At 37.3% G+C, this 26,176-nt stretch overlaps 1 protein-coding gene across 1 annotated transcript in view; it reads left to right on the top strand.

The window, feature by feature from the left end:
* LOC109092473 (lipopolysaccharide-responsive and beige-like anchor protein) overlaps window positions 1-25,951 on the top strand; it is a 251,762-nt gene extending 225,811 nt beyond the window's left edge. Inside the window, exons 49-57 of the mRNA XM_042716239.1 lie at window positions 6,103-6,220; window positions 9,575-9,767; window positions 11,295-11,360; window positions 13,052-13,207; window positions 14,959-15,126; window positions 17,624-17,725; window positions 18,480-18,676; window positions 23,367-23,518; window positions 24,482-25,951. Of these exons, the coding sequence (XP_042572173.1) occupies window positions 6,103-6,220; window positions 9,575-9,767; window positions 11,295-11,360; window positions 13,052-13,207; window positions 14,959-15,126; window positions 17,624-17,725; window positions 18,480-18,676; window positions 23,367-23,518; window positions 24,482-24,572 (1,243 nt within the window). The 3' untranslated portion in view covers window positions 24,573-25,951. The remainder of the gene's footprint in view (window positions 1-6,102; window positions 6,221-9,574; window positions 9,768-11,294; window positions 11,361-13,051; window positions 13,208-14,958; window positions 15,127-17,623; window positions 17,726-18,479; window positions 18,677-23,366; window positions 23,519-24,481) is intronic.
* The last annotated feature ends 225 nt before the right edge of the window (window positions 25,952-26,176 follow it).

Here is a 26,176-nt window from a genome sequence, read left to right as displayed (position 1 = left end):
CAACCTTCGCTTTGCATAGCATGTCTTCTGCAGAGGTCACACAGTGCCATTCTTTTCCTCCAGTGAAGCAGTTGTGTGTGTGTGAATGTGTGCACTGGGGCAGTCGCTGGTGTCGGAGTGCTTCCAGTCTTCCTGCCCTTCATGCTCAGTGACTGAGGCTGATTAATGGCTTGGCTCACCTTATTCCCATCTAGGTGTTCTTGCTATCCCTTTATAGCACTTTCCTTCCTTCACTGCATGCTTCATGTCTTTAATCTGTTCATCCTTCGCCATTCCTATAGCCATTCATACTCTCCATCTTTCTCCGTTTGTTCCTTTATTCACTATCTATTTCTTCATCCCTCTATCTGATGCAGATTCATTGCCTATCTGCTCCAGTCATCTCTCCAGTTCAGCCCATTACCTTGCACACTTCCTGTTTAATAAGAAGAGGTTAAATGGGATTCCTCTCGCCTGACTGCAACTCCACCGCTCACAGGCCATTAGGAGATCAATAAATTCACATGGCCGTGTCTGCAATCAAACTGTAATAAACATGCTTGAAAAAAAAAAATGTTTAAAAGGATCTAAGGCATAAGAGAAAAAATGAGAGAGAATGCATATCAGATCAGCACTGGTGAGCCACACAGTCCTTGAATGTTGAGTATGCATAATTATTTTGTGCAATATTTTAGGTCTGTCAAATTAGTTTTTTCTCTTACAGTACCTTGAATACATTATAGTCTCAGCTTTTGTGAAGTTGCTTGAGAAATCAAATAGTCCAGTTCTTGAATGAATCACTCAACAGATTCATTGAGATATTATTCAAAAGAAAAGTTTGTTCACAAAGTGGACATTGTTACATCTCTTGTGAAATTTCTAGCATATAATGAATTAAAAATGCACATTTTGTGTTCTGTGGAAGTCAGTCAGACATTGAAATGACATGTATTTTCATTATTGTAAGTTATATCATGTACAAAGTGTACAAAGTTCAGGTACGAGTTTGTGAGCAAGTGATTATGGGGACAAGGATGAGGAGAAAGAGAGCAAAATGTTAGATTATTTACAATATGATCCTTCAAGTTTTGCTTGTAGCAAAGAACTAATAGTCTGTAAAAATCTTTGGAGTCAGCACAGAGTTATGACGAATGTTAATCTGCAGTCATGAATTCTGATAGCACTGTTCTGACCTGTACAGTATCTGGTTTAGGGATACATATGGAAGTGTCCCAAAAAAGAACTGAAAAGATCAGATTCCATTTGGTTTATACTGTTCACACAGTAATGAAAAAAAACAGATTTGGGACAATTTCACATGAATTCTGAACATAGCTAATGTACAATTTGACACAATTATGCAAGAAAAAATACATCTAAATAATCACATTGCCATAATGACCAATGATGAAAACAAAAATCATGGTTTCATGGCCACAAAAAAAAAAAAAAAAAAAACATTTATGGCTGATACATTTTCTCAATTCAGTCACTGTTGGAAGGTGTGACCCCGACTGCACATCACAGCCCAGTTTGTAGAGTTAAACTAGAAAAATAAACGAGTAGGGTGTAGTTTAGCGTAGCTCTTAGAAAAGCATGTATGTTTGTCTGGAAACAGCAGGGATGGCTGCAGCTCTGGATCTTCTCAGATGGGGTTGTGTGGAAACCAACTGCTTGATTCTGGTTCTAGTTTTAGTTTTGCATCTTGCATATCAGGCCTGGTTTGGGCAGGACTGGGATTTGTCAGTCTGAGCAGCTGAGTTTGGTCTTTTTTTTTTTGATGGCAAGCCGTGTGTATAATTGCATCTCTATGTATGTAGAACCCAGTGTGCACATGTGTGTGTGTAGAGTATGGGGCGTGTGGAATGTCTCATGGCAGATTAGGGTCACTCAGGAGACTGGGCCATGTTTACTCAGACGATGATTACTTCCTGTCTTTGCCCTGCCACCACAAAAAAAAGAACATGACAGGCACAAAGGGTTCCCTTTGCACATGAAATAAACGCGCACACACATACACACAGTCCTTTCCTCCAATCAAGCCCACTTTTGCTCAAGTCCGATACTAATCTGACCTTTAAAAGGCTTACATTTAAAGAGAAACCCTTCCCCCAAAACCTCTTCTAAGTTTTCATAGGGACCTCATTATGCAAAATAAGAAAATTTGGTCACAGCTTGTTGTACAGCTAAATTGCCTTGTCAAGGGTTAGAGTAAATCAGGTGACTCATGGAGCATGACTGTGTGTGTATGTGTGTGTGTTTGTGTGTGTGTACATGTATACGGGATATTTCCATCATTTAAATGTGTAGAATGTAAAGAGACCTCATCAGATACGCACTAGTGCTCCTAAAGAGATTGGCCCCTGTAGCATGGCCAGCACCCATATAACCTTCTCTCCTCATTGGCTGGACGCTCTGACCTGAGAACTGCCTCATTCTACTGTGGCAGTAAATGTCAGGAGAGGATTTAATGAAGATGGGTCAGGTGCCTGGGCAAGACTCATCCACATATTAGCTTAAACAAACCGTCCCAATGTGACACGCTCGACCTTCATCCTGTTTGCGATGCCAAATCCTGTGCTTCATTGCTGAATCACATTAGTGAACTATAGGGCTGAAACTATTAAAATAAAAAGTTGTCGACAAATATTTTTGTTGTTGAGTAGTCGTTTCATCTCATATGACCTAATGCCAAACCTGTCAACCCTCCCATTTTTCCCGGGATTCTCCCATATTTTACCATTCTATCCCACTATCATCCCGTTTTAATATTTTCCCGTATTTCTCCCGTATTTTTAATCTTTCAATAAAAAAATCCCACTGGGCATATTTTATGTTTGCTACATTCGCCTTCGGTAAAACTCCCGTAATTTGTATGGCCCAAACCTCATTATATGATAATCATAACAACAAATTCCAAGGTTGCCCAGTTGTCAGATCATGTATGAAATGCATCCTTCTCACACAGTCGACACATACAAATTTCAACCCATTTGTCCCCTCAACTTGGCAACTTGCAACAGTGATGAGTACCGTGAGAAGGAAAAGATCACTGGTAGAAATGGAACGGGAGGAGAAGAAAAAAAAAAATATATATACATGCAAATTGAGATATAGCTTACACTTCAAAAGGCTATGGTTTAATTTATTAAATATGAAGTTGCAAAATCAGGTGCTGCGCTGCTTTGTTTACTGCGGTTACTAGGGAAATGGCTATATTCCTGGCGAAAAGCGAAAGAATGAAGAGAGAATGAAAAATCCCTTCCCTTCTGCATTTTGTTTTAGTCAAAGCCAAATACGACCCTTATTTTTACACAGAAAACACATAGTTTGATATACACACAGTTTAAATAATTGTTTAAATTAATATAATAAATTAATATAATATAATATAATAATTTATACTTTTGCCCCGCCCCAACCGAAAGTTTGAGACAGTAAGTGATATTTTAAATGTATTTTTTTTATTCAATCTTATTATCAGAAAAACAAAAAGTTTTAAATGAAAAGATCTGAAGAGTTAGCATATGTTTCAGGATGTCTCATTATTTTGTAAGTCCACCTTTTGCTTTCAGGCAGCACTCAAAGTCTATGAACTCTACAATTATGAGCAAAATCTGATAATACATGTTAACCAGCACAATTTAACAATATTCCAAAAAGCATCTTATGGGATTTAGTGGATGTAAGTGTGTTGTGATGTTAATTCACATTTTTTTGTATTTTATTTTATTTTTATTTTTGATTTTGATTTATAATTTTTATTTTACTTTATTTGCATTTCTTTGATTTTATTTGATTTGCCTTGTTTAGATTTTTCCCTGATCCCTGATGATCTCTAGTGTAGACTTTTGGACCCCACTGTATGTTTATTGCCTGAACAGTTAACGGTTTTGTGCAGAACAGTATGAATGGGCTGTACCTTTATCCCTCACATACTTGTTTTTGTTCCCCAAATTAAATATGTTATCTACTCTTACTAAGGTCTTTGAAACTACTGAACCTTTGAAGTAAATGCCTTACACACAAATAGTGACCTGACTGAAAAAGACCGAAACATCTTATACTGAATAGGTAATGCAATGTGGTTTTCCCAAATACTAAAGACTCGGTCAAGAAATGAAGAATTGATGCCACACAGAACAATTCCATTGCTTTTGAGTAAAAATCAACCAATCATATAATTGAAACGAGGTGTCTTCCCTTGCGTGGCCTCTTCTGAACCCTGCTTCTTTAGAATGGTATTTCCAGACACAGTAGTTCTGTCATCTGTGTTCCATCAATGCCTCTAATGAGATCACTAGTGGATTTACACTATATAAAGAAGAGTTTGTGTGGTGGAGTCTATTGTTACCAGCAGAGTGGGCCGAACCAGATCAAAGCAGGAGAGTGGGATGAAGAAAGAGAGATGACGAGCAGAATAAGAGTTAGAAACAGACGGAAAGGATTGATGTAAAGAAGTGCAGTCTGAGCGGAGTGGAAAAAGAGAGGTGGAAGAGTGAAGAAATACAATGAGAGGGACATGGAAAGCCTCCTAACTTCCTGATACTTTCATGAATACAGTTAGAGCGAGAGCAGTCACCCGAGAGCTGGGACATTTCTGGCATACATCTCTCTCTCTCTTTAGCGTGGGATTATGACAGTTTCTCTATTGATTCATGAAAATCCCATCAGAGATTCCAAATGATCTGACATGCATCACACACAACTGAATTTGACCACAGAGTGTGACAGAGTGATACTTGATACACTGATGCAGTAGGGCAGTGGTTCTCAACCCGCGGCCCGTCACAAATTCAAATGCGGCCCACCATGCTGAACACAATTAAAAAAAAAATAACTTTCAGTTTTACAATTCATTTTAGTTTTTACATTAATTTAAATTGTACTAAAAAAAAATAAGCTGTAATGTTTTTGTTATATAAAATAATTTTGTTTTTCATATATTATTGAGCAGACCTGTACTCACGTAATTAACGTTACGAATTTTACGAACACTTTTAAGCATGCACTTGGGCAGAATTCAATTCAAATAGTCATCAGCAGCCATTAGTTCGGTAAAATTGAGCATTAGAATGGACAAATTTGTTATTAAGGGAGAAAAAACGAAATGTGGAAAATGCCAGCGAAGAAACATATACAAACAAGAATAGTCGAAGTATCAGCAGTGAAGGTGCTGGACTTTCGACATCAACTTTTGGTTTGCCCCGCCACTAGCTTGAAGATGTTCAAGCAAAAGGAAACACCCATACTAAGCAGCAATCATCTCTGGAGAGAACCCCAGATTATTCCATTCGAAAGTGCTTTCCATATTTGGATCAACAAAGGCTACATTTGTGAAAATATTTTCTGCAATGTCGCGCCTCAAGTCACGTTTCTGTGCAGGTCTTACAGACTGCAACTTACAATTGTGACTTCATTGTGCTGTTATTCCTTTCAAGCAGTTATTCCTGCTCCCTACATTTAGGCTATAATATTATAAATTTGGTTGGTTTGTATTGGTGAAGTAATATGTTAATGATATGTGTGTGGCCCATGAGACTTGCATTTGGACCATAGTGCGACCCAGTGGAAAAAAAGGTTGAGAACCACTGCAGTAGATCAAGGGGATCAAATATTAACAATAAATTAACAAAGATTTTGGTGTAGAAAATTAGGCACTGCGTTTTGGATGCACTTTTTATCTATTTATTTATTGGCTTTATTTGTGGTTTCAAGAGCCTCCCTTCTGTCGTTATTGTTTAATAACATCTCCGATTTAAAACAGCAGCAAATTTCTGTGAATCAATTCAATCTGTCTGTGAAGTAAATAAATAGAACGAAAACTCAAATTGAGGGAATTGTTGGATCATTACTTAAAAGTATTCACGGAACCTCTCTCTAGTCTTTCTCCAGTGCACACACTCGTTTCTCTGCTTTAATACACTCTAACGCGCAGAAATCCACAGAAATTCAGCTCTTATGTAGCCCATTATTATGATCATTATTTTCGCCACTTTTCTTTTCTTACTTTTTTCCACACACACACATTACTTTGTGTCTGTATTAGTTGATATTGTCCAGGGCAAGTTACCGCTGTCTCAAGGTGACGTTTATAGTCCTATATCTCTTCATTAGTGCCACCATAACCCTGACTCTCTGTCTTTCTCAGGCTGTAGAGTCTCAAATCAGAAGTTTTGGACAGACACCCTGCCAGCTGCTAATTGAGCCCCACCCGCCACGCAGTTCTGCCATGCAGGTGGTGAGTAATGCACACACACACACAAAACACTTTCACTGTCTAATTATCATCCTTAACATGCAGACATTCACAAATTTATCAACATGTCAATAAAACGGTTAAGATAAACTGCACATTATGCCAGTGTATTGTTATGTGATAATAATCAACTGTCAATCTTTATTTGTATCAGGTTTCATAATTAGATAATAAGTTGGGTACAAGTGGGGAACAATGAAAATAAATGTACTCTCTCTTCTTTTCTCTTCATTTGCTCTATACGCAGGACCCGGTGTCAAATGAATAAGCATTCTGTGCATTTCCACCACAGAAAAAGGGTTTCTGGGTCGTAAAAAAAAAATGGTTTCATATTATGGCTTAGTGACACATACTGATATTGAACCAGGAAATACTAAAGTTACATTTGATCCTGGAGGGCACGGTAATGTCATTGTCCACATCAAAAAGTGTTCAAAACAACAATTCATTTTGTCGTAAAAAAAATGCTAGATTGCATAAAACTCGATTGTGCCACTTATAATCATTCAATGTGCCAATGGGACACCTCTTCAGTTCTTTATTTAAACACATACTATGCATTACATATTAATTTTTCGAAAAGAAGTAAGATAGACTCCCACTTTAATCAAAACATATACAAGTTTGATAGCTGTCTGCTTTAATCAATTTGTTCACTATTTTATGCCTTATGTCCCCACTCCTCTCTCCTGTCCTCTTTCAGTGAACCCCTGTGTCCTAGAAGTGGGAAAAGTCTTGTGGTTGAGCGTAGAGCTCTGAGGTGATAAGGTCTTTAGTCTAGAAACTTAGAGACTGTGGGTGACAGCCTTGAAACCCCCATTAACTGTGTGTTTCTGTGGCGATGACAACCCCTGCCTGCCTGTGTGGAAACAAAGTCACATACTCTCCTCTAAATGTCCACATGCAGATATAGTTATAGGCTCAGAACTGGATTTTGACCTTACGTAACAGTGGCACTAAATAATATTGAACAGCCTTTGAATATACAACATCATAATAATCACATAATATTTTGAAGTGAAAAGATGAAATTAGACCTTTGGGGTAAGTTGGCCCCCATTGTCGTTATTAGTTTTATTATATCTTAAATAGAATACTTATAGTAGTTCATGGGGTTGGTATTATTCAATATCCCAATGAATTAGATGTACATTTTAGACATCTTTGCTTTTCATTAAAGCCTACAGGTTAAGTCGGCACTGATAAGCCTTGTGGGCAGTGTTTCACCGCTAATTCTTCGCTGCACGTCTTTAGTAAATCCTGACAGTACTATTTTAACGCCAAAAAACGGTTTGCGCTAGCGCAAGCTGTTAGTAAATCTGGCCCATAGTGTTGCTATTATGACATACCTTCATTTAAAATACAGTTATATCCTTGCTCCAAAAATCCCAATCCCCACTCTACCACTATTTTATTAGGAACAAAAGTACCATTTTAGAATTAGATGGTATGACAAGACACGACTATTTTTCTTTTGAATTAGTGTAATCTTCATGCAATCCTGTATCTGAAATATACAGTGCCATTCTCTCTGTAATCCTTTCATCTTACTTTCTCTCTCAGTATATGCTTGCTTTTTCTCTCTCTTCCATGTCTCCAGTAGGTTAATGAGAGTAGATCCTCTGTTTAATGGCACTCACAGGCTGAACACTATTTAAGAGGTGCTAGCTGTCTGTCTAATTTACTGCAGGCACACCAATTAGCCCTGTGTCTCCATACTGTGTCTAAAAATCACACACACATGTCAGGATTAGACATCACAGACATAAGACAACAGTTAGACTGGATTAGAGCACAGTTTTATCGTGACATACGAAGATATACAGTATGAGCTTATTTATAATAAGCATATACACATACACTTCCAACAATAGTTTTCTATTTTAAACTATATCAGTTTAAATTATTCGTTTAAAAAATACTTTCTTAATGTGAAGTGATTAATCTGTGCTGTATAGAAACATCATTATAAAGCAACAGCCAGTCAGAACGCTCATTGAGAGTGACAGAGCAGCTGCCCAGTCTGAACAATCTACATCTCCTGCCTCTACAAACACAGCCCTGCCTCACTGAGGAAGTCAACTTGATGGTTGGATGACTTTGCTGCCAAGTAATCAAACAGCTGTGTATGTGCATATACCTTTTAAGCTTCTTGTCATCTCCTGACTTGTAGAGTGGAACGCAGGAGAAAGCATATTATAATGTTACTAATGGAGGTTGGAATATACTGTGGCAGCCTAAGGGAAAGTTCAGATTCATTTAGAAACTGCTATGGTTTTTTGCAACTTTAGGCCTTTACAGACTGTTTTTCTTCTGTTTATCTTGTACTCATTACCCAGGAATTGTAACTTAGTGAGCAACTTAGCCTAGCAGAAGCATTACTGGAATTCTCAGAGGTCCAGAAATGTCAAATATATCATTGAATTTTGAGAAATTAAAGTGTTTAGCTGCTTTGATCTCTCTCTCTCTCTCTCTCTCTCTCTCTCTCTCTCTCTCTCTCTCTCTCTCGCTCTTTCCCCCTCCCTTTCCCTTTTTTCTCCAGCTTTAAATCAGCATCACATTTGATCTATTCATGAACTTCATCACTAGTCATAATAGTGCTTATCTGGAATGATATAGCAGCACATGGCTAATATGAGCTAACAGTCAGTGTAGGGCAGAGCCAATGCAATCATATACTAATATGATCACAGTTTTTCTCACAAGGTTGTATTCAGATTATTGTATTGTTATTTATTTATTTTTTAGGTATATGAATATATACATTTATTTTAAACATATAATTTTATATATATAATTTATTTATTTGTTCATATATAAAGATAATCACAGTAAGGAAATTAGAAGGAATTTAATGATTCTGATTCTACTTAATTCCAGCTCAGTAACATTTTCATTAACACTATTCGGAAAAAACTATTCTCATTATATTCACAACCTTTAAAATCCTGTTGCCAAGTGATGAGAGAATTTGAAATGTCAACAGAACAGCAATAAAAAAAATGAAATCAATTGTACAGTTTTTAAGCTGATGCTCTGATGCTGATTTTGCAAATCTTATTGTTTTCCATCTGATAAAATGCATATATTTCAAAATAAAAAAAAAAAAAGCTTTGGACCAGTTTCGTCCAATCCAGTTATGATATTGTTATGTCTTAATAACCTCTGACCTCAATCTCAGTTTTTAGGCTCTTTTACACTGTTCTGTTTTTCGCTGCCTAATTTCCCATCTTCCTGCTTCTCTTCCAACTTTTCTCATTCTCTCTCCAACCATCACTCTCTTTCCCTCTACACTTCCTCGCTCCCTGCTGCTGATGGTGGTCATGGACTCAACAGTATCTCCTTCTGCAGACCCCACTGATGTTCACAGAGCAGATGCAGCAGGACGTCATCATGGTACTCAAGTTCCCATCAAACTCACCCGTCACCCACGTGGCCGCCAACACACAGTCAGGCCTAACCAACCCAGCGGTCATCACAGTCACCGCCAACCGCCTCTTCACTGTCAACAAGTGGCACAGCCTTACTGGTGAGCAAGAACAATCAGACAGCAAGGTGTTTGGTGATGGATAAGGAGTGAATAAGTCTGTTGTGATCTGTTCCTTTACACCCCTGATACTGGTTAGTTCCTTAATAACCAGGTTACTCAACCCAATCTCATACGAAAATGTAACTATTTTATGAGGTGATGATTTCGTATGAATTCGTACGATGTGATTAAAACAGAAAGATGCCATTTTTAGAAGAAAAAAAAAACTAACTTAAAAAAAAAATCCAAATTTCATCCTGTCATCATAAGCAGATCACATGAAAACATGCAAATGATATGCAAATTATCCACCAATATGCCAAAACATGACAGCATGATGTTCATTTCCGCATATTCTATAATGCAAACTTCAGTAGCTTGAATCCTCTAAACACTCGTTGTGTATAATCATCAGCTTCTTAGACGCGGATGTCTGAACTGAACTGGATCAAATGTGACACTTCCTCTGCCGTGCATTCAGCTTCCTGTCCACCTCCATTTATCAGCCTCTTCAATAAAGATCAGTCTAATTGAAAAAAAGTGCTAAAAAGCACTAAAAGTGCTTTTTCTTTTCAATTTCGATGGTTTTAATTGATGTTTGGGATCTGTTCTGGGAATAATACGTTTTAAATTAATGTTTTCAGACTACCAAAAATACCCTTTTTAAAAAAATAAGCTTTTTCTAATGCTATTTGAGCAAAATAAACAACATTTATGATACGGTTGTTGTATGATTTCATTGGTGGTTTCAAATATGAAATTTAATCATAAGCATTGCAAACCGTTTTGGAGAATTTGATGTTTCCTCATTCAAAGAGATAGGAGCTACACTTGCATTCTTGAGATGCCTTTTTATAGATGGCATTTGAAACAATGAATGCAGAAACCGAGAAATTAAGATATTTATTTCGTTAAGGAAAACTAATGGTCTGGATTCTACAACTTTCACTTTGTAGAAATAAAGATTTGACATTTATTGTGACAATTATCGGTATTGATTGATATGGAAAAACAGTTATTGCGATTTTTTTTTTTTTTGGACATATCACCTAGCCCTACTCAAGAAATACCATTTCAAATAAATAAATAAAAAAAATAGTAAAATCCAAGTCCCCATTCAGTCAAGGATATATATATATATATATTAGCCTTTAATTTATAAATTTAAAATGTCCTTCTTTGATTAAGATTAAGTTCTCTATTTCCTTTCCTAGCAGTAATATTCACATGATCAATAACTTGTATTCTAAGGATAGAAGATAGAAGGATTACTTTTATGCATTAATTTAAAGTGTTTTCCATTAGGATGTTCTTCATTACCCCTCCTAATGGCATATTTGTGTTCAGCCAATAATAAAACATTTTTTTGTTTTTTATTTATTTTACAGAAGAGCAGTGTTCTTTGGTTTGTTATTATTGTCCTTTGTCTGCTGTAGTAAATGACTGTTGAATGACCTCTATAAATAAGTATCCTGATGGTACATAGTATTAAATCTATTTTTCATCTATCCTCTCTGTTTCTCTCAGGTCATCAGAGCTCTTCTGTGCAGGACCAGCAGTACCAGTTACCGGTTGAGATTGACCCTTTGATAGGTCTGTGGCTTGTCAATCGTCAGTAGAGTGATTTGTGATTGGCTGTTGTGAGTTGCGAGGGCTCGGCCCTTGGGAGGAGATGAGTGCTGTTTTTCACCCAGCCGCCATTCAGCTTCAGATCAGCATTTGCATGCAAATTGGAAAGCAATGAGCTGTGGCTTAGCCTGTACATCATCAGCGCTCTCTCTCTCTCTTTTTCTCAGTCTCTCTGTCCTGTCAGACGGAATGAATATGAATGGTGTAATAATGTCTGATTGAAGCCGCGTGGCACACGCTGTCAGGACAATATGTCCTCCTCTCATCCCTCCGACCTGTTGATTAGGAGGAAAATGAGGATAAAGGGATAAGAGTGGGAAGATATGTGATAACATATGGCTGAAGCCTTTCTGAAGTTTCTGTCTCTCCTCCTGTTCATCGTATATCTCAGCTCTCCTGCTGCTCATATTATTATACAGTATCATGTATCTGTTTGTCACTTCATGGTCGCCATCCTGATCCTTACTTTTATCTGTGTGTGTCCTTGTGTGCTCTCTCTACACCTCCACCTCTGTCCTCCACTAATTCACTAAATCTGAATTCAAGCCTTCAGCAATCAAAATCATTATGAAATTCTTTTTATATACTATTTTTGTGAAGAGTCTGAAACTATAATATAATATAATATAATATAATATAATATAATATAATATAATATAATATAATATAATATAATATAATATATGACCAAACGCATATGGACACCAAAAAAAAAAAAATAAAAAATGGTTTAGTTTTGAAACCATTGGCAATAATCTGGTAAGGTTTTCCATTCTGTGTTGGAACAAGACTTTGGGGACTTGCTTGCATTTTTACCTGCCAAATAAATAAATGGGCATGAAATATTGACTTAAGTTGAAATTATTGCATTGTTCGGGAAGCAAAAGACCACAGAGTGATACAAAATATATGTAAACTAGCAGAGCTGCATAGAAAACATCTTACTAAAGCTGGAAAAAAACATTTTTTACATTTAAAAGATTTATCAAAAACAACAAATCGCACTCCCCTCTCTCTCCTCTGTCTCTCTGTGTGGGGAGAGACATCTTTCATGGCTGATTTTCTTTCACTCCTGCTCCAGAATTTCATGTATGTATTTAGACGGACTGCATTCCACACAGCTCACACATTTAAACACAGTAAATTCTGAATGACTCTGCTGTTGATAATCTGTCCACTTGCTCCAGCACAGACGCAGTGCTGGTGTGTGTCTTGAATGTGTCTGGGCCTCACACACCTGACTTTTCAATCTCTCTCTGAAAAAAAAAAAACTTGTAATTTATGACATTTTGGTCGCATTATTTTAGTCTTTTGTTTACTGTTCTGTCTTCTTCTGTTTTATGTATTCTTTCACAAGTCCTGCACAGTATTCCTGACAAATGTCGTATTTTCTCATTCTAATAGTTTAACATCTTTATAATCTCTTAGGAGGTTGTCAGGAATTCACTTACAAGACATTGGAGTAGACCTTTAGGGTCAAGACTCTTTTTTTCACCATCTAACCGCTCTGTGAATGTCCTTCCTACTGTATCTCCCTCCTTAATCGCTGCTTTATTTTTCTAAGATGTTTATATTTTTCTCCACTTTACCCAATTATTACCTAACCAAAAAGTTGTTAGTGCATTTATAACAAGTGACACTCTCTCTGTTTTCAGCCAATAATGTGGGCATTCACAGAAGGCAGATCTCAGATCTGTTAGATCAGAGCATCCAGGTAAATTCTCAGTGTTTTGTCATCACGGCTGACAACCGCTTCATCCTGCTGTGTGGCTTCTGGGACAAGAGCTTCCGCATCTACTCCACTGATACAGGTAACAGCAACGACCCCCAAACCACCTCGGTGTCTACGGAGACATTGCCTCCACCACAGTACACAAAGGAAAGGGTCAAAAGTCACAAATGAGCCTGCAGACTGCATTACAACTCCATCGCCCCGGGGCTCAGATAGCTTTCTCATCTCACGGATGGACCATGACTCCATCTCACGGGAGGATGAGGTTTAGAACGCAAGTCACGCAAGCGGAACTTGAATTTCAATATAATCACACCACACACAAATGCTCCCAAGTTCTTAGAAATACACACACAAACACATAAAGTCTGAGCAAAAGGGTTTTCTTTTTGAAAGACAGATCGAATATGTTCAGACAAATACGATTTTTCTCGAATTAGATCTTTTCAGGCAGACTGGGTGCACTATTAATTGAAAGTTATCAAATACTATTTGTATGTCCAGATGTAACCGATCTATCTGTATGGGTTGTTTTGGTAATGATGTAGGTGTACCAAGGTATAGCTTTCAAAACGGTTGCAGGAAGATTGGAGGTGCTTCACCTCACTCTCCAAATAAGCGCCTGTTGAGTCGTGGTGCAGAACTCCCCCGTCACACAGGAAAAACTCAGCAACGGAGGAGACTGGTACGATGTTTTGTGCTGTAGTTATGGCCAGCTTCACTGTGCAGTGCGGGGTGTGGTGTCTTTTGGTATTTCCGTTAATGGTCGCGTTGAGTGAGCATCCGTAAATGTCAAGTTGGAATCGCATTTCAAACCACTTTCATATGTGTTTTTTAAATCAGGTTTGAAAAAATCGGATTTCATATGGTTTTTTTTTTGTTTGTTTGTTTTTTTTGCTGTCAAGACTTTCACAAACCCATCTGGATAATGTCTGGATTTGCAGAAAGTCGTATTTTTGCTGACAGTCTGAACAAGGTCATAGACAAGCAGGCAGAAACACAGTCAGATACTATAGGTAGGTAGCTAGGTAAGTAGATAGATAGACAGACAGGATTGACCAACCAATAGACAGCTAGATATTCAAACAGACATGAAGGTAGATAGGTTTTCAATATGGACAGATAGACAGGTAAGGTAGGTTTTTAGTATAGACCAACAGACAGAGTAGTTATAGAGTAGTGGGGAAGTCGTGGCCTAATGGTTAGCGAGTTTGACTCCTAACCCTAAGGTTGTGGGTTTGAGTCTCGGCCGGCAATACCACGACTGAGGTGCCCTTGAGCAAGGCACCGAACCCCCAACTGCTCCTAGGGTGCCGCAGCATAAATGGCTGTCCGCTGCTCCGGGGGTGTGTTCACAGTGTGTGTTCACTGCTTTGTGTGTGCACTTTGGATGGGTTAAATGCAGAGCACAAATTCTGAGTATGGGTCACCATACTTGGCTGTATGTCACGTCACTTTAATTATAGAGTATAGACAGAGAGCCAGACAGATAACGATTGCTGTTTTTTGTATGCATACACAGACTTCAGCATGCACGTGCAGCACTCCAAAAGCAAATATTTAAAGTGCGGGAAGAATTAGGGAGTGTGTGAGCTCATCTGGTGTATGTAAACGACTCACCAGACAGTATCATCTCAGTAGAATCATTCACTTACGCCCTGCAGGGAGTACTACACTGCAGACTGCTGACCCATGAAGATATGCTCCTGAATCAGACCTTGAATCATGGAGGAAAAAATCATTATGAATATATATTGTGCATAGTACATATCCCCACTGCCTCACACTCTGCAGTAAGTGGTTTCATACCTGTGTTATGTGTGTTAACAGGTAAACTGACACAGATTGTGTTTGGCCATCTTGATGTGGTGACCTGTCTGGCCCGCTCAGAGTCATACATTGGTGGAGACTGTTACGTTCTGTCCGGCTCCAGAGACGCAACACTACTGCTCTGGTACTGGAACGGCAAGCACAGCAGCATCGGAGAGAACCCTGGAAGTAAGTTGTAAATGTTTAACCACATACAGATGTGTACGTTCACCCAAATTTGAAAATTGTCATTGTCTGGAAAAGAGCAACTTGGACATTCTGCTAAGTAACTCCTTTTGTGTTCCTCAAATGTCCTGTTAATTTTCTTTTAATGAAAGCTCCATAATATGTCTGAACAAATAGTTTCAGCATTATTATGCTCAGAAGAGCCTCACGGTTCTCACATAGAGAGGTCAAAATCAGGGTAATGTTCAGAGTCCAAATCCCCAACCAGCGCTTAGCAAACACACATAGGAAAAGCTTTCATGCAGGTGATGATATCAGTGCAGTGCAACAGTGTTAAAAGCACATTGTTCATACACACACATTCCAGTGTGTGTCTGTCAAGGCTGGTGTAATGATTTACAGCTCACTTTCAGAAGCTACAACTAGTTTCATCTGACCACAGCAGGTCTCTGCTCAGAAGATTGAGTTTCAGGCTAGTATCACACCATAAATGGAATCGGCTTGCCTGCCTATGTGTGTGTGTGTGTGTGTGTGAGAGAGAGTGAGTGAAAGTGGAGGCCATAGGGCCACAGAGGGAGACAGTAAATGTGACTCGGAGGTCTCCAGCTCAGGAGAGTTCAGTCCCATCTATCTGAGAGAGCGAGAGAACACTCAATAAAAGTGAAAAATGCCACGGGCTTCCCCTGTACACACTAACCATATGGCTGCAGTGCTGATCAAAGCACTCTACACACACACACTCACAAAAACACACACATCCCCTTTGCTAATTTGAAGTTTTTGGGTGCTCTACATGCTGTTAAGTGCTCTTCTACAAATGGGACAGGATTTATGACTAATTGTGATTTGGGTAATGAGCATCTAAAGATAAATATGAGTGTAGGTTGATGGTTGACATCAGTGGCATTAAAGAACCTAAGAGCCAGACCTTCATCTAAAGTGAAATCAAACTGAATCTCTGAATGTCTCTTGTATCACATGTACAGGTTATCCAGTAATATTATCAGATGAAATTTCAAAGATTTTTTTTTTTTCAGTCATATGAAGATAATCAGGAAACTTTGCAGGAATCAGTTCTACCCCCCAAAAACTTATCCAAACTACATATGTATCATTATGATTTTGTTGACAAATTTTGTTTAAAAATATATATATATATTATTTTATTTATTAAAACATTATATGTCTATCAGTAATTAGTAATTAGCTATTAGTAATAATACTGATTTAAGTTTCACAAGTCAAAACACAGTTCCTGATTCTGTAGCATACACTTTGTAGAAAATGTCAAAATTACTTTAAGAGCTGAAATCTATGTTCTAAATAGTTATGTACTAAATAGTAGAAATTCCAGACATATTTATGCAAATTTATGTTATTATACATGATGGTACTTAGGTACTTCTTTTATTTCTTTCATTTTGATACAGTTCTTCATTTCAGGCAAGAATGAAAATATACAGTATGATTTCAAATACAGACCATGCCTAGGCTGTGTACAGAGGAGAATTGTTGGATTGATTCTGTTGACCACACTGCCATCTAGTGGCCAAAAAATACACAGCATTTTCGTGAACCTTGATTTTTAAAACCAATTCAGTCTGATGCTGTTTCAGTTACAGATATTACTGCATTTTTTTCTAGAATTGTCTTGCGTTTATGTATTCATTTTCTCTCCCTCTTTCTCCTGTGGGTAAATGATACTCTCTAGTGTGCATTTTCAGTACAGATAAATAGTATACAGTATATAGGTATTAGATTGTAATCAGATGTTGTCCTAATGCGAACCAAATGGTGGCCGATGACGGGGAGGTTAAACGATACACCAATATATCAGTTTTATTGATCTTTTCAGGGCACAATCCGACATCAGGCTTTAATCCCCAGAGTTGTAGGGTATAACTCAAAGCTGAGACATTTAGGAAGTTTGCCACCTAATGAAACCTATACATCTACGCTGAGAGAGAGAGAGTCTGCCTGTGTTTGTGTGTGTGTGTGTGTGTGTGTGTGTCAGAGAAAGAGACAGAGAGAGGGCAGCTGGATTAAGACAATTAAATGTGTATGACTTCTTTGTGTCTAGATAGAAAGAGAATTCATTAGTTTGTTAACTGTTATTTTTGACATTACCTAAACTGTTTACACTTTGAGAGAGACAGGTGTGTTTGTCTGAGTGATATGGACAGAAAGCATACACGAATACTAGCAGAGCTCATTAGACTGATTACAGAAGGACACATGGATGGCAGAAGTGTACACACACTGTAACAGTTGCGAGTGTCTGATTGCAGTGATTACACACTCTAATTAAATTATCACAGAGTACAAAACAAATAAAAAAACGAATTTAAACACTGAAATTGGCAGCAGTGTTAAGTACGCAAATGTAGTTGTTATGTCATTTATGGTGTAATGTAGTGATTGTGATTATTATTTTTGTTCTTGTTTCTGTTGTATTTACTGTCTGTGATCATCAGCTCTGTCTGTGTGTGTGTGTCTCCAGCAGAATTTGTGACTCCCCGGGCAGTTCTGACGGGTCATGATTGTGAAGTCACGTGTGCAAGTGTGTGTGCAGAGCTGGGACTGGTCATCAGTGGCTGCAGAGGTAAATACACACTCATGCATTAACAATGATCATAGAATTAGTTGGTTTATTCATTTTATGTATTTTTTTTTTTTTTTTTTTAATTGCTATGAAAATTATATTTGTATTAATTTTACATTTCATTTATTTGTGTGTTTGTTGTTTAAATTTGTATAATTGGTTTTGCTTACTGGGTCAAACTGGTCTTTTTGCATGAAAACAGTACACATATTAATGTACCTTTACAAAACTGTCCTACATAGTCAGCATTATCAAATGAGTTCTTTAAAATGAACAAAATGTCTTGCCAGAGTTGAATGTTAATATTTCACATTTTAATCATGACAGAGACTTGTAAAATAGCTTATGTTTTTAGATCTAATCACTTTTATTAAAATCTTTGATGATTAATGTAGTTAACACTTCTCTAGATTTTTCACTTTCTTCCAACTTTTGGGGGCAGTTATGAAAATACTTGGGCACTTAGTAGACCTCTAACTATTTGAGCTACTTGTGAAAAAAAAAGTGTATTTACCAATTCCTTTGAGGCTAGCAATCATAATTCTTGAGATATCTTACCATAAACATGGCGTCCTGGATAAGTTGTTTTTTGGCCTGGAAATAATAAATATGTCAGAGGCTGAAAAAATATGAAAATGTTAGAATCAACAGACCATTTTACATCACAAATAACACATGAACAAGTAAGTGCAGCAGCACAATGTAATTCTGTGTCATGTGTCACCCTCATGTGTCTGTATGTGTTTGACAACAGAGGGTCCATGTCTTGTCCACTCTATGAACGGTGACCTGTTGAGGACTCTGGAGGGTCCAGACGGCTGTGTGCGACCACGTTTGGTTCTGTCCTCCACCGAGGGTCACTGTGTCATTTATTATGACAAGGGCCACTTCTGTGTGTTTAGCATCAATGGAAAACTGTTGGGACATATGGAGGTGGAAGACAACATCAAGGTAAACATGAACATAAACTCCCCTCTGTATAATTATTTGGGAATGGTAAGCAAGGGCAAAGGGTTGGGCAGCTCTTGCATGTCCATTTCTCCCCCCTTTTCTTACTCTCTTTCCATTTATTTTCTCAGACTCTGTGTTTTATCATGTCAGCTGTCTGGAGTGTGATTAAATGCTGGCATGATCTGCCTACGGGCCTCCTTCTTTCCTCTCTCCATCTCTCTTTCTTTTGGCTTCTGAACCCTAAGGGTCCAGATCTGTCCTTTGATCTGCAGGGCAACGAAATGCCACTCAACTTGCATGTGTGTCTGAGAGCGAGCAAGAGAGCGGTATGGCCAGCGGCAAGGCCTCCTGCATTAGAAGACACATTTGTCATTGGTGGGCAGAGCTCCTAAAATCGGCCAGCTCTCTTTCCCCCGTTCCTGCTCCATCACTTTCTCTTTCCTCTGGGCCTGGGAAAATTCACAGAGCTCTGCATCTGCCCCCGCCCCCCCACCTCTCTCTCTCTGTCCTGCACACACATACCCACACCTGCATCCCATTTAACAGGCCGGCTCTGTTACGCGCTCCTCTGCTCTCTGCCGCTCCGAGCTTGATTAGTTTCCTCATTGTGTCCAGGTTCCATTTGTTTTCAATAAACAGTAGAGTCTGCAGTGACAGAGAAGAGGGGTGGCTCTGCTCTTTAACACACTTATTATTCAACTAATATGACGTAATGCAGGATCAGCCTGCGTCATTTTACAGAATGCTGTTACTGGAATTATTTTGTACATTTCTGTACTGATATTTAGTATTGTGAGCAAAGATAAATCAGCAGTGATCATTGTACACTACCATTCAAAAGTTTAGGCTTTTAAAGAAATTAATACTTTTATTCACCAAGGATGCAATAAATTGATCAAAATTGACAGTAAAGACAGTAAACATATTTGCATTCAGATTTCTATTTTAAATAAATGCATATTTTTTTAAAGCTTTAAAACATAAATGCTATTCTATTTATCAGAGAATCCTGAATAAAGGTATCATTGTTTCCCCCCAAAAATATATATAAAAATTAAAAACTTTTATTATTTTACAATATCACTTGATGATTGAGCAATTGATCAAATAAATCCAGCCTTGATCAGCACAAGAAACCTCTTTCAAAAACATTGACAAATTGTATAGACCTAAACTTTTGAAAGCTAGTGACTTTCTCGAGAATTTAATTGATTATTGTCCTTGTTCAAAGCCAACACGGTTTTTGGTACTGTATAATTGATCTAAATCAGATGTAGGTTTCGCAGCATAAGAGGGCGAAATTTGTTTATTTGTGTGTTCAAATAAAGCCGCAGGCATGCTAGACTCTATTGACTTCCATTCATCCTCACAAACAGGAGTCTGGAAACACAAGCTCATGCTAATTTCACATTCCGCTGCTCACAAAAGTTCAAATTTGTTTAAAGCTGAACTGTACAATGAAGTGGTGGGACCAGTAGAGGTTCTAAACATCATAAATTGAAATTTTGGACACACTTTAAATCTGGTAAAGTGGAGTAGATTTTTTTTTTTTTTTTTTTTTTTTTTTTTTTTTTTTTTTCATTTTGATTGTTTCTTGTGTCTTATTTGTGATTTATTATTTATTAAAAGCAGAAGCCCTAGCCTAGAGCATTCTAATGTGATTGCAGCCTAAAGCAGCAGAGCTTTGAGTTTTTTTTTTTTTTTTAGTTATTTATTTAGTTATTGTTTGTTTTATGTTATTTACTACAACAAAATAATACCCTTAATTTTAATAATACCCTCAATTTGAACACTGTCTCCACTGAATCAATTTTACTGCAAAATTATCACAGTAACCGATCCCAAAATCAAAAGCAAGGGTGCTTTTGGCACATTTTAGTTTACACATGATCCACATGAAAAGTAGCAAAAAAATATGATACAGAAATATGTATTTATGATCAGTCATTGCTCATTTCCAAGTCCTCAAATTCTAATTTTTACCATTTTTAACATCTGCATACACACGCAGACACACTACTGTAAGCTCCTCTCATGCCGGATGAAGTGTCATCTTTGTGACAGTGTGTGTGTGTTTGTGGAGAAGAGGGTGTGTGCGGTTTTGTGTTTGAGTGTGTGGTTTGCGGGGACAGTTTGTTGCTGAGAAAGTGAGTCTTCATGCTGATGATCTGACAGAACATTAATTTGGACAAGTAGAAATAATACATGAATGACTCTCTGGAGCCCACAACTGAGCGTCTGTCTGTTAGTAACCATTTTAGCAGACGTTTCCCGGGCCTTCGGCACATACAGTACGCAGTGGAGTGCATTACAGTCTTCATAAATCCAGTCTTTACTCGTGCCAGACATGTCCTGACCTAACACAGACAGATCAGCAGATCAGGAGAAAAAAACACAGTGGGGCATCATCCAACACAACCCTGTTGTTTAAAATCACGGCATGACTGTAAGTCAGATATCTGAGTCACGGCAGCCATCTTGGAGGATTCTGGAATGGCGGCCCGGGAGGAGACCACTGATTTATGATTCTGACCGAACCCGTTCTGCAACCTGGACATCTCTGCTTCTCACAGACCCTTTTCCAGACCTGGTCCAGAGGGACCACCGTGAATGCTGGATTATGTACTGATATATTTCCTCAGACATCTTTGAAGTAATCAGACACGTTCGAACAGAAGACTTAATTCATGTTGCAGCAATGACCAAACCGTATCATTAAGTCAGAGAATGAGTCACAGGGTGGAGTTTGAATAAATTTGAGAGTTTGAGATTATTCATGTTTTGAATAATCAAGGACTTTTGGACACTCACTTGGATGAAAACCATTGAAGAATTACTTGATTCTTTGCCTGTCATTAAAGGAGACAGAGTTGTGAGTTTGTGTGATTTTGATCTCGTATGTATGTCGCAAGCTTCTGCTTTATACCACAACTGGATTAAAGTGTTCAGGGGTTAGCCACAGTGTAACCTGAACCCTAATTACACACATCTCAGATATATCCAAAACAAATCAAAAGAGATCACATGAACGCAAATGCACTCAAATCCCAGCTGCTGTAACTGTCTGAAGTCTGCTGGACAGCGATCTAGCAGAACAGTCTCTGTGATTGATACTGGCTATTTCACTCATGACTGTGGTGGTGAGGAATGAGGAGGGTGTGTGTGAGCGTGTGTGTAAGAAAGAAGAGCAGGAAGTACTTTGTAGCTTATATGACCATGGTTGAGTTTAGAACATTGTGTTTTAATTGCTCAGTCTTTTTATAACAATGAAATAATTATGCACAATAAAATTATTATGAAACAAAACTGTTCATGAAACCACAATAGGAAGGTAGCAGTAATTAAGAATATTTTTTTTTTACATTTTCTGAAAAGGTGAAATGATATAAAATAAAAGCTGCCTTCTGCAAGATGTTTGTATTTAACTTATTACAAACTAATTAATAGTTTTACAGAAAAAGAAGAAAAAAAACTATAAAATCATTATAAAACACGAAACTGTTCATGAACCCGCAGTGAAAAGGTAACATGCATTTGTAGTAGTAATAACAATAATACTTTATAAAATCTATGTAATTTATGTAAAACATGATGTTCCACCCTCGCATTTATGAAAAATACTAAAGAACAAAATTAAACTGAATTTAAAAGGGCATTGAATTGGGACATTAAAATCAATATACCAAATCGTTGCTAGAAAAAAACATGGACTTTTAAGTCAAAACCTAATAGGTCCTAAAATATAGCCCTTGTGTCAACTAGCCCCAGTCTCCCCTACAGGAAGCCAAGCTCTCCGTTCCATTCTAGATTCTGCTGTAAGCATCACCTGTTTTAGGATCTGAATTATAAATGATACATCAAAACCCTTAATTAATGCAATTTGTCAAGCTTATATATTAAATCTAATTAATTACACTTAATAGCCGCTTTGCAAACACACTGTCATTACAGCATCTTCTCCCACAAGAGTGTGGAGGTGTGTGTGTGTGTAGTAAAAGAAAGAGCCCAGTGTTTGCTGTTCTATATTATCTGTGTTTCTCGTGGGACCTCTAAAGTGTTACACAGCCCATGTGCACACAGGAAAACCAGATGAACAGAATAAATCTCGTACTCTGTCTGCCCTTCGCCGCAGGATACCACCACTACAGCGGTTTAAGAAACAAACTGTTCGCCAGGTTGGCCCCGTGCATGCTGGGAAAGAAAGGGGCTTGTGAGGCTTTTGATTGGATGAGGCAGCCACTGGCAGGGCACACTCACTCTAAGGTCCACAGGGGTGTCAATAAACCCCTGTAATCACCGGTCAGCCGGATGCTCCAGATGTTCATCACTCGCTACAAAGAGCTTATTCACTGAGCCGAGAGCAAAAAAAAAAGCATGTTTAAATCAAATTCTTATCAGTGTTATTTATCATGGAGAAACATGAAAGGCCGCTAAAAGGTCGGGGGTCCTTTTGAGTGGTTAATTACTTTCAAAAAACAAGATTTTAAATGAAGGTATGACTGATAGACTTTACTGTTTATTTACTGTGAAGCCAAAATCTTTCATTTTGTATTTGTATGACTTCTGTTTCATGTAAAATTGCATGAACCCACGGCTTTGACTTGAAAAAATGAAAAGCAGAAAATACTGACTGTATGTGTGTCTTCTGTTTAACACAATGAATGTGATGTTTGTTTGTTTTTCGCTCCAGGCGATGCTGCTAAGTAAAGATGGACAGTATCTGCTGTCTGGAGGAGATGCAGGAGTTCTCAGCGTGTGGCAGATCCATGATCTCAAACAGCTCTTCACTTACCCAGGATGTGATGCTGGAATACGCTCCATGGCTATGTCACATGACCAAAGGTAGCATACATGAAGACATTCTAGACTAATGATAAAAAGATATAAATAACAATATCTCCGTTTTGACATAGCAGGGATAATTGTAACACTTTGTAAATACACAATTCAATCCAGAAGTTCTTAGCAAAATAACACACATTTTTAGCAATGCCACAGATGTGAATTCATTCAAAATAGAAAAGTTTATTCAAAACATACATAAACTGCTGTTCAAAAGGATGGAGTTAGACTGTGTAATATTATTTTTAAAAAGTCTTATGCTCGCCTAAGCTGCATCAAAACTACAGTACAGTAAAAATGGTAATATTGTGGATATTATTAAAATTTAAAACAACTTTTTTCATATTTTAATACATTTAAAAATCGAATGCATTCCTGTGATGCATTCCTGTGATGGCTACATTTTCAGCAATGATCCTTTAGAAATAGTATGCATATGACTTTGTGCTGAAGAAACCTTTATTGTTATTATCAACGTTGCGTAATATTATTGTGAAAACTTTTTTTTTCCCTGTCACTTTTGATCGCTTTTTTAATTTTGTTCTTTTAAAACAAAAATCTTACTGATCCCAAACTTTTGAATGGCAGTGTATGTTTCTGGTCTCATTTGCTACATTACAAAAGAATTGAAAAAGATTCCATTTACTTCTTCCAGAAAAGGATCCAGTAAAAATGAAAATGAAATTAAATAAATGCAATATAAAATACATCAAGTATTGGTCTGGATTGTTGCATTTGTACATGTACTGTAATCTGAGGATGAGTCTAGTATACTCTTATATCAGACTTGATTATGTTGTATAACTCTGAAAAAAGAAAAAAAAAAATCTGGAATAAGCAGAAACCAAAATGTTACAGTTATCTTTACTCTCCCATAAATGAACTCTGCTGTCAAAATGTCTGTCTAATATTTATCGGACACTTTTCTGTCTCCCTCTCTTTGTGCTCATCACTGCTGTGCAGATGCATCATCACTGGAATGGCGTCTGGTAGCATTGTTCTGTTCTACAATGACTTCAACAGATGGCATCATGAATACCAAACGAGATACTGACCCAGTGAGGACAGAGGGAACATGACAAAGCCACCCTGCCACCGTTCATAAAGGCACTACCAATGGTCATGAATGTATTCTAAATATTTAAAGAAGCAAACCTATTTTTTAAAGATGGCATTGCTATATTTTGTAGATCTTATGGAATTTCTTACTATATAAATCCTAGGGGGAGGGGTTATATACCTAATATTTGGAGGGGGAAAAGTATATTTTTAGCTGTAAAAGTCTATTTTCACCTTTGCTCTGAAAAAGACTGGTCTGAGTGGTCAGTAGCTAAATGACTATATTTACTTATAGTGTCTATGGATAGATAATTTTTTTGTGTAACTTAGGGTGGGTGAGTTTGTTTTTTTCCTTTCCTTATTTGATGGGATTGTTTCGACAGGATGCCTCTAGACATCATGATTTGTAGTTCAGTAGTTTAGTTCCTGAAGCTAACAGGAAGCTGCCTCATTTTTTAGGAGAAATAAATTACTCCATTAAATGGAACTATTAGATTATATTCATAGATTAAATAGATAGACATATCAAGTCATCCACTTTATGAATGGAAAAGTGGCTTCTTTTTAAATGAGAGCATTTCTGAAGTTTTTGTTGTTGCTGTTGTCAGTGATTGTTTGTTAAACGTGAATGGACCTCTTATGTGATCATGTAATGATGTCACCTTATAAACTGAAGGGGCGGATTCTGCATATGAAGGGAGAGCAATTTAGAAATTATAATAATAATCTTCATGGTTGGTAAGAAGTGATTTGGGGTTTGTTTGTGTCTATCGTTTTATCTTTTTTTTTTTTGTTTATTGTGAGTTCCAGATCTAAGTGTTCCAGAACTAAACCATTTTTTCTTTTCTTTGAGGAGATGTAAGTGATAACAATAGAGGGAGGAGAGCAAAAATATATATATATTAATATCCATTTAAAGTGTCATCAGATAGACTTTTTGAAATTTCACCATTGTGCTTTTACGCTTAGTGTATGCAGACGTGAATGTGGGCGGAGCGTAATAATATGGTATACTAGCATCTGTTAGATGAGGTCAAAACTGATCTTGGAAGAAAAAAAACACAACATTTCACTATATATTATTACTCATAAAACAGCTCAAAATATAACCCCATAGATTACACTCAGGGCAAGAGGTCTGTCAAATTACAAAGAAGAGTTTATTTCTTGGTTTAAGTCAACTATGTTGTGATTCTGATGTTGACTAATGTTGTCTGATTCCTTATGTTTGGTGTGCTTTTGTTTTGAATAGCTGTTGCTATCATCACTGTTATATCATGTTATATCTTAGCAAAATGGCAATCAGATTGGAACGAGCATCTTACGACGTGTGTGATGAACTCAATAAAATGGCATTTTGTACCAATAAAAAAAGTTTCAAATGTATTTTTTGTAAAGACATACAGATGTAGCAGATCTAGGAAATAGTGAAGCAGTGTTATTTTAGGATCTTTGATATACTATTGAAGTTTTTTAATATTTGGAATTAGATGTTAAAATTTGAGTAACTGTGTTTTTGTCATTTTTAGGTTTTTTAAAAATGTCTATATACATGTAGTCATTAAAGGTGCAGTAGGAGATCTTGGAAAATGCTAACTT

This window comes from Cyprinus carpio, chromosome B1 (genome assembly GCF_018340385.1).
Source record: "Cyprinus carpio isolate SPL01 chromosome B1, ASM1834038v1, whole genome shotgun sequence".
Lineage (NCBI taxonomy): Eukaryota > Metazoa > Chordata > Actinopteri > Cypriniformes > Cyprinidae > Cyprinus > Cyprinus carpio.
The sequence above is the reverse complement of the archived record's forward strand: the minus strand, read 5'-3'. Positions and strand labels throughout refer to the sequence as shown.